The sequence below is a fragment of the Notothenia coriiceps genome, unplaced genomic scaffold, assembly GCF_000735185.1.
Source record: "Notothenia coriiceps isolate Sejong01 unplaced genomic scaffold, NC01 NC01_scaffold00007584, whole genome shotgun sequence".
Lineage (NCBI taxonomy): Eukaryota > Metazoa > Chordata > Actinopteri > Perciformes > Nototheniidae > Notothenia > Notothenia coriiceps.
In genome coordinates, this window is record NW_011340285.1 from 170,708 (window position 1) to 180,730 (window position 10,023).

The window sequence follows — 10,023 nt, forward strand, 5'->3', positions numbered from 1 at the left end:
AGATATGATCAAAGATATGGAAAAGACACGCAGAGTTTTCCCTTTATGATACAATTTTGTGTTGAAAGGGCGATCAATGACAAGGGTCCAAAGAGAAAAGTGTTTGGTTTGAGTTGCAGAGGGCACTGTTGTGCAGATTAGTTTGGTAATTGGCATGACGTACGACAGGCTCAAAGCAGACAGCTGTTGGCTGAAACGATGATCCCCACATTTGTCAGAGGACTAACAGGAGCCTAACATTTCAGATATTTAAAATTGACTTTTGACTGTTTATGTTTTAACTGGACCACTTGCACAGTGATCATCAACTGAGACAATGATTGTTATTTAATGCATTTTTTATCCTGTTCTTATTTATTGGTTGACGTTTCATTCTTGGGAGAAATGCTGCACATGTATGGTGTGTTTATTCATGGTGTTTTATCTTATGTGCTGTCGAACGGTAATTTGAATTGGCCAATGTGTTTTCATGTATAGTTTGTGTGTTTTTGGAGAGAATCATAGGGGAAGATGAAAGGTGCTGGCACAAGAATTTGAATGACCTCACTTATTGTTTATAGGTTCCTGTCTTTTGTTAAAGTGTGCCAGCTCACCTGAAGTATCTACGAGGAGTGTTTCTTTTGAAGGAACTACCACTACCGTCTATAAACTCCCACTACTACAGCTAGTGACTCATACTGGGACCGCATAAACCACCATAATCTACTTGGAATCTAGTCTGCTCTCCGCTGACTTCCTCAGCAAAAGTTAAACAAACGATTGGAAAATTGTTTCACATTTATGTAGAGGTTTGGTTCTGTGACTGAACATTAAAAAGACCTCTACTCTAGTATTGATGCTATTGCTATGGAGTGAAACCAGCCTGCACAAGGTCACATTGCCTCAGCCCACTGATCGTTTTGATCAACTAAACTCAAGTTGCATCACCTAAAATTGCAAGTTGCTTTCAAAGCTTTACACCTGATCCTGGGTGCGATGTTTGCTGTGTTGTTAGGATACCACTGGTTGGGTGCACTTCATTTTATGAATGAGAAAAGCTAATTCTGGAACTAACTCCTCAGGTACTGGTTCTTTCCCTAATCTGATCACTGTAAATATGATTATTGTACAGATGATTGTGAATAGTAGCACTATTATTGTACAGGTAGAATACTGTGTGTACACTGTCACTTAACAAGCTCCCAACCTTTCACCCTCCAGGGCAGGCACTACAGTCGGCCATCAGCTTTTTCTATTTTTATTTGTATTTCTTATTCTCAGTGGATTTTGCCATATATGCAGCTGTGGGACTAAAATGCACCAACCAGAACTCAAAACAAAGAATACAATTATGTAAATAATAACCCAAATCAGAGCTCAAATAAAGATGGATTTAACTGTTGTCTTTTTGTTTCTTGCATACCTTTTGTTTAATAAACACGTTTATTTGAAGACATACATTGTTCTGCTTGAGCGAACAACCTGCTGATACATGTTAAAATGAGATTAAATGAGAGAAACTTCAGCAGAGGAAAGTGAAAACGGCCTTCAAGTGTAAAAATATGCACAGTGATTCCCAAACATAAAAACGACTTTCCATCAATTATTAATATATTCATTATTCTGCTTACATTGAATGCAAATCCAAAACAGCATTTGTGCTGCTGCAGGCTACCTGCCGTTCTCTTTTCTACAACAACATCAAATATGGCTCTGCTCATGATCTCCATCCCCAGTCCATAACGTTCTGAAATTATTATAAAATATCAAAACTGCTGATAGGAACGATCGTGTACACTTTTCTTATGAATATTGCCAATTGTTTTTTTTTCAATTACTCTGACTTATCTGGCCACAACTAATGCTAAGGGAATTTTCTTTTGTTTTAAAAAATGTTTTGGGGACTAGCCTAGATTTCAAGTGAATTTGAGAATCATAAAGTCATAATCTTTTATCTACAAAGTTAAAAATAGTTATAAAGAAATGAAAATGCATTAGATCATCAGTCATAAAGATCCTGAGTCCAGGGTTACAAAACAAGGCTTTTCCAATATTATTATATTATTCAATCAAATAATCGCAACATGTAAAATATCTTGCATTTCCTTTTTCAACATGATAGTGTGTCAAGAAGCTGAAACTCATTTATTATGAGGACTAGCCCCGGTTGTCACTGTGGTTATTCTACATTGGAAGTTACATTGACAGAAATGTTGATGTTTCTTAAATCTATTTGGGCATATTTCTAGACTAGATCTGCAGGCAGGGGCAGAACGCTTCAATGGGTTTGATGTGAAAATAGCTCAACATTGGGTTTAACGAAAGCCAACCAGAGCAACAGGTGTTGGTAGAGATGAATGACCCTACCCTCATTGGCCCCTCCCCCACTGAACATCACAAATCTCAGTATGTACAGCAAGGGGGTGTATCAGGGTCATGTCATGTGATACTGGACAGTAGAAACCTCAATACATTCCTGTTATGGGCCAACTTATGAAAACAGGTGGGAGTGTGGAAGTTCTTGTTGACAATCCCTGTCGCCTGCTGAGGTCGAAACGTGAGAAGTGTCCGGAAAACAAAGTGCAGGAAGAGGAAGTTCATGTTTGAGTCGTGACACTCACTGAAACTCGGTTTAATCGAGACTCCTTGCGAATGCAGAGCTTTTCAACGTGGGCGACAGCTGGCTGATAAATAGAGATGCAGGATTGGAGCCGGAGACTGAGCTGCAAATGGAGGCCGAGCGCTGCTGCTGCTGCTGCTGCAGAGGGGAGGGGGCGTTACAGCCGCTCTCTCTGGTCCAGCCTGCCCCGCGGAGACAGACGCGACCCCCGTCCATGGCTCAGTGTGTGACCGTGGGGCTGCAGCTCCTCATCCTCGCTGCTCTTGCTCTCCTTCTCACGGTGGTGCTCGGAGGGCGAGGCCACCCCTTGTCACCGGACAGCCAGGTAACCTCTACACTCCAGCAGTGGCTAAATAACGTGTTAATTATTTTTGAAATCTGTGCCATCCAAAGTAACTAGCTAGTTTCAACTAAATTGACGCAACTGCTCGCGAGTTTTTATTCGCGGCTCCTAATCACAAATGTTCCCGACACAACAGGACGTTATACGGTTACGCATTTTAAATGGATCGACGTTTCAAAGCTAGTTAGAGTTGTCTTAACGTTGTACCAAAGTGCTCTGGAACTCCAAATAAACCCTAAGCTAGTTTGCGTACAGCAGCCTTCTCACCGGCGTTTCCCGGCGAATACCCGCCCCTTTGGTAAGTGCATTCAAACGGTGCACATTTAACTATTTACATGTTTTGTTCATTCAGTGTATGACCCTCCGACACAGTTTCACTCAAGCAGAAGGCTGTCGATCATCACTTTTGTACATTTAGATCCTCAGTTAGTTCATTTCTAGGAATATTGAAATATGCTAATTGAATAAATATTGTTCTGCTTTTACAATGGCATACACTTAACAATGTAATAACTAAATTAACACATGTATTTGTTAAAATATACTTATTGTATAAATAGCAAAAGCAATTGCAATTACAGTTGTGCTTATAATAAACACTTTCTACTGCATTTAAAGTATTGTAGTATTCCTTTTGTCTGTGTTATTCTAATGTCTTGCATTTTCATTGTTAATTATACAAAGTGTAATGTGTTTCCTTACAGCAGACGATGGAGCCTGAGATACAAGCATCAGGTAAATATTGATATCCTACTGAGATTAAAGGTTATGTTGTGAAAGCAGTTGTTCATTCATGTGTTGAGCAACCTTTGATTTGTCTTGTAGGGGGCAGCTTCGAACAGCAGCAACAGAAAAACTCTGGCCATCCAAGTGCCATGCTAACAGGTAGCAAATAAGCGCTAGGCTGCAGGGTTAGGGTTCTACGGACTTTTCTAGAAAGGCACTGATGTTTGTTTCAGAGTGAAGTCAACAAAGATACAAATATTGGTGCTTATTTTGACTTTGATGGTCTTGCTCTAGGATAAGAAAGAAGAACAGCTTGGCAGTAAACACAACATACCGCGTCGATTTTAATAGTCTATAGTATTTTGGTGTTACAAAACTTAAACAAAACAAACCATAGGAACATATATAGGAATATAGACTTGTGTTTTTAATTTATAATCATATTATAGAGACAAAAATCGACTACATTTTCAATTGTAGCTGTAGGGTTAGGGTTAGGGGTGTGTAGACTCTAAAGTTGACACTGACCACTGTGTAGACTCCTAGATTCCACCGGGTCCGTCTGCGTCGCGTTACGGCCGCCTTACAGCCGTTACGGCTGCGCCGCGGCGTTCGACAAGATCGCGGCCACTCTAGTCAATGGGTGCTATTCCACCAGACGCGCCGCGTTACGCCTCAGAAGCGTCCCAGAAGCGTCTCGCCGCTGGCCTCCGCTCAAAATAGGATTCAAGTCTATTTTTCGACGCGAGGCGTTGCAGAGGCAGCGGGCAGGAAGTGGACCGGTGACAGCATCCGGCCCATCCCCCAAATAAACTAATTTGCAGACCCTATCCCTCCTTAGTCTTTCAAGTAGGAGGAGAAATGCCAGCGTTCTCCTCCGGTTTACAGGGACTGTGTAAATTATATATATAGAATAATTTTGAGGATGAATGCATTTTTTTACCACTAAAATACAACAACACAACTTTGATTCATGTCGTTTATAACTGGAATATTACAAGTATTATTAACTTTGTCTGTACAAAGTAGCCTGTCCAGGAAATATGCCCAAATCAACAAAAACTGCGAGCCGGCAGGCAAGACGCTCCGCTTCTGAAATGCTTCTGAAACGCCCCCGGTAGGGTATGACGCCGGAGGAGGCCGGACCAAAACCGCGGCGCAGCCGTGACGCGACGCAGACGGACCCGGTGGAATCTAGGGGGGTTACAGTTAAAAATCTCTGCCGTGCATGCAAGACAATGCAGTTTTTAGCCTTACCAGCTTTTCTGTGTTGTCATATTATATTTATCGATACTAAAAAATAATTGCAGCCCTATTTACTATTCTGCAGGGAATTCTGTCTTTTTTCTGTCCAAGCCAGTAGAATGGCACAACAGGAAGCAGAAATGTGTAAGGGGAACCCTGAGCAATAATTTGGTTCCTCATGACGTTTTGATTTGACTCGAAGACTCAGACCTCCTGTGTTCCTCCTCACAAACAGACACTGAAGAGATTGGTTGTTATAAAAACATTTGGCTTTTAATTGCAAATAGTTGCCTATCTGTGCTTTAGCATATTCACAGCTTTCGTAAAAATGTCAGAAAAGGACCCGTCAGCAGAAACAGTCATCACCTCACTTGTACCTGTCTGCTCTCGTCCTTAGCTCCTACAGGCAATAAGACTGATGGGGATTATCTTCTATGGGAGAGTGATAAGGGAAATGCCTTCTGTCTTGGAGGTTTCATCTACTCCGGGGGAAGCCTTGTCGTGCCCCGAGACGGCCTCTACAGAGTCTTCCTGCAGATCACCTATGAGAGCAAGAGTCACTTCCACTGTAACCCGAGACTCAAGAGCACAGTGTTTGTTCTGCAGAAAAGTTACAATCTTGATCAACCTCTCCTGATGTCAGTAGACACCGTGAGTAAGAAATTGAAGAGGTGGAATAAATCCCTCTATACAGCCGGCCTGTTCTTCCTGGAGGCTGACAGCAGGCTGCGAGTGACATCATCATGCCAGGAACTTATTGTTGGGAACGAAGACCGTGTGTTCTTCGGTGCTGACCTTCTGTCTCAGTAATCTGACCGTTAGGATCACCTACATCTGCTCTGCAAGTAGTTTGCACCTTTAACCCCATGGAAACGTAAAGGGACAGTTTGGATGCTTAGAAGCAGGGTTGAATATGATACTTATCTATCGTCAGAGTTTGACCCATGCCATGTTTTGAATCTATTTGACATACAAACTGATCAAGCCAGCAGGAGACCTGACTTTTGATGAGGTCTGGTGTCTCAAAAGAGAGCACAGATAGCGGCTTAAGTTCCCCGTCAGAAAGGGCTGTCAGAAGGCATAAAATACACTAAGGTAAAGTTAAAATTATATACTGCATCTATTTATAAGAACCTCGCAACTCACGTCAAAATATCCAAACTACCCCTTTAAGGGAAGATAGCTAGTTTTCTGCTTTTCTTCTATTACTTCTCAGAGTCTATAGTAATGATAATGCAAGAAGCTGCCAGTATCTGCTCGACCAAAGTTCTCTATTCATCTCACACACTGATGATTAGTGATTTATTGAGAATGTATATATTTTTTTAAACATCCCAAACTCTTGTAACTTCACAGCCTTCTGACAGAATATGACTGTAAATGTATCCTATAACTTATTCTATAAGTTCAAGTATTTTGATCATTTATGCAGAACCAAGTTCATCATGCTTTATTTATTCATCAATTTTGAAAGTGAGGATTTTCTCTGTTTATGTTGATTGAATATCTTTGTTATTGAGACTGTTGGATGACACCAGCCGAGGATTTTAAAATAGTCAACAAGTATTTTCTGACATTTTACAATGTAAAAAAAAAGGGATATTCCAAAAGAGAATGAACAGATTTGTCTGTTGTTAACAGTAATATATCCGTTGAGAAGGCTAACAGATGTGTAGGCTGATCACACATGGAAAGGGTTTCTCTGTTCTTCTCTACAAGCCGGGTTTTGTGCTACAATATGCTGACATATGTTTAACAAGGTTAAAGCTGTGCTTTAATTTATTATTGAGTTAATTGGTTGTGGCGACACTGCACTCTAAATTGTTGCTATGCAAATTGAAATGTTCTTACTTTTTTGATGATTTGTGATTGTTTTGTGATGTATCTGTATTGCATTTTGTTAAAGAAATGTTACTTAAAACCTAAATAAAAAAATCCACCAAGCTCTTTCTTTATGTCACGTTTGTCCTAACTCTTGAGACATATTCCGATGTACCGGATGTTTCTCTCATGCCCTTTTCACACCAACGCGTTTTCAGCTCCGGCTTGGAGCTGGAGCCTGAAAAGTACCAGTTTTTCCTGTTCACACCGCAGCAGCGCCGCCTCTTAGCTCTGCAATCTGGTTCACTTCCAGCTCCAAAAAATTGTCGGTCTAGAGGCAAGAGCTTCGGAGCCAAGAGGCGGCGTCGCTTACGTCGAGGCGTGCAGGAAACTAAACCCACCTCCCCTGAACATGGGTCGACTGAAGAGTCTCGTCATGCCTGCCTACAAGCAGTAGTGCTTATAAACACACTTTATAAAGTCAGGCAACACTAACCAGGCTTCGTGTGATTCTGTTTATTTGTACCTCACTTTGACCATCCGTTCACTGTTATTGATCATTGTGGAGAGAGGCAGACGTTTTCTTTTGTATTATAGCAGCTATCGGATGGAATCAATACATGGGCTGCACAGGTTGTCGTGTCCGACTATCACAAGTAGAATCATAATAAAAATATGCCGGTAAAATGTGCCTGTAGAAAACGGTTTATGCCACAATAGGATAGCAATAGCAAGTAGTCAGTTTTGGGACACATTATTAACCATCAGCGCTATGTTTATTTCAAGGAAGAAGTGCAAAATGCAATTGAAACATTCAATTAATTCAATTATGAAACACCAAATTCATACAAAATACATTACATTTGAAATGTACTAACAAGCAAAACAAAAAATCACACAGTGCAAATTAAACATTCCCTCTGATCAGTAACCGGTGAAGGGTTGGAACAAGTTCTTCTAATTCAGACATTCAGAATTCATTTCTAATTAAATTCCTACAGAACAGTCTAAATAGTTTACATTTACATTGAGAAATTTGACGGTTTTATCGAAAGTGACTTGTAAGTCAGACAAAGATCAAACCCACAGTAGAGGAACAAATAAAGAACAGTTTTTAAAGTAATGGTTTTGTAATGGGTTCAAACCAGCACAGGGGTCCAAGTGAAGCCTTACCTAAAAACGAAATATTAAAGAATAGTACAGTAACATTAATATTCAACAGAACAGTACTATTCAATTGCAACATTCAATTGGACCTTTTAGAAACTAGACCAAATGTCTTTGTCAATCTCCACGTGGCGTGAGGTCACTGGCTTTGGAGGAGGAATCACTCTTAAAATGTCCTCAAAAGGGTACAAAAGCACATCCTCTCTCAGTGGCCAGAAGAACCGGTTGACTCCGGCAACGTGCATGCACTTTACCTGCACATGTGTGTCCATGATCTCCTGAATGACTCCTGGGTAAATATCTCCATAATATTTAAGGGCACACCACTGGCCAATTGAATCAGGACCCCACAGCCTTTCATTCTCTTTGCTGTTGCTTTTAGGTGCTTGAGGCAGCGAAGGGGTTGTTTGCTGAACCTCAAAACTAAAAGTATGAGTGTCATCACAGCGACACTCATAACTTTGTCTGGCGGTGCAAGGGCAACTTACATCTCGATACAAGATCTCTCCTGGTGCCCCTGTGACCACCTGGTGGATACGCATAGTTGAGGACACTGCTGGCAGATGACTTGGCATCTTGTTAATTGCTTCATCCACCAGATTCTCTCCGATGTAGAACACCCTAACTGTTCCGCTGTTGACCAAAGCACTGTAGAGATGTTCTGCTGAAGGGATGTCATGACCTTGGCTAACAAGCCTGTCAGCCGTTCGCTTCAGGAGGCCTCCACTAGCCCTTGTTTTATGATCATAGAAATGCGTTCCTGATTTCTACGACACGCCAGAGGTCTCAGGGGCCGTATTTTGTTCGCTGACGATGTGTTACAGGACAAAGACCGCTCACGCCTCTAGTAACGAACAAGTAGACGGGAGTACCGTTGTAGTCCGCCGGAAACGGTGTTGTTCCTCTTGTGGTCCTCCGTACAGTGTAAGATTGACCCTTCTAGGAATCTTTTCATACCTAATGTTTTCTTTAAGCGATGTCGTGATGTGTAGAGGTCTTTCTCCTTGTTCTTAACGACTTCGTTATCTTTCGATGGCTTCGATGCCGAAGCTTAAGTTCTCCCTGCTCCAGTAACGAATGGAACTGCTCTCTCCTTTCGTCGGCTAACTATCGTCCGTTTCGTGTTTAGTGGTCCGCCTTCTATTTCTTCTTCTCCAAAAATTACTATGGTGACTCTTGAGGTGTCCTCTTAAAGAGACTTGTAGATTAATTGTTAGAGAGCATGAGAACAAACAGCATACGCAGATAGGGAAGGACCCACCAAATTAGGGTTGAACTTCTGTCTGTTTGGACAGAAGACGTCCAAGTACTCTTAGAAGGAGAAAGACGACTTTCGAAGTTTGAGAATTCAATTAATCCTCGCACTGTACCTTCTGGGACTGTTGTAGTTATTCGACGTTAGGTTTAAGTTTCCTGACGTACATGTTGCTCACAGGGGTGACCGTTCCTGTCCTCAAACGGTATCGTCGTCTTCAATTTGGAAGTCCGTTTACAGCTTGAGTGAGTCACCAGTTGACTTTGTCAGTAGTCTCTTTTCTTTTGTTGTTTCTACCATTTTTTCCTGTTCCCAGGGGTACTTTTAGTGACACTTTCTTCTTTTTCCTGTATCACCAACCGCCTAGACGACCTCTACAAAGTTCCGGTTAACTCTGTAAAGTTTGCCGTATGTAAATTGTAATTTTCGGTCAAGTTGGCTGATGGCACTTAATTCTTTTTCGTACTGGTTGGTTCTTACGAACTAAGTAACACCTAAAAAGCCTCTTAATGAGTACATTCGAACGTCGTCTTTAGGTCCGTTACGTGAAACGGGGTTTGGTCTTCGTTCGTTGCGAGGTGTCCTTAGGAAGTACAACCGACCCTGTCGTCTCGTGTACACGAAACCGTGTTAAAGCCGTAGTTTCCTCTTTCCGGGTAGACGGTAAACCCGTGTAAACAGGGGGTAGGACCTACTTCACTTCCGGAGCATAGGAAGACAGCTCCACCACGTAAAGAAGTCACTGCCAGGTACGCGTGCGTTATGTCTGTCTTCCCTTGAAGAAGAGAAATCGTGTCTCGACTACTTGGCACCAAAGTTTTCCCCCTGTTACCTTGAAAAAACTTCGTCGGTACCCTTCCCACGAGG

The 10,023-nt window shown here is 41.7% G+C and overlaps 1 protein-coding gene across 1 annotated transcript; it reads left to right on the forward strand.

Annotated features, from left to right (window-relative positions):
- The first annotated feature begins 1,452 nt into the window (after positions 1-1,452).
- LOC104944167 (lymphotoxin-alpha-like) lies at positions 1,453-6,844 on the forward strand. Its single transcript, XM_010769668.1, has 4 exons — positions 1,453-2,924; positions 3,647-3,677; positions 3,768-3,827; positions 5,311-6,844. The coding sequence occupies exons 1-4, from the start codon at positions 2,709-2,711 to the stop codon at positions 5,721-5,723; spliced, it is 720 nt and encodes a 239-aa protein (XP_010767970.1). The 5' UTR covers positions 1,453-2,708; the 3' UTR covers positions 5,724-6,844.
- Positions 6,845-10,023: the final 3,179 nt, after the last annotated feature.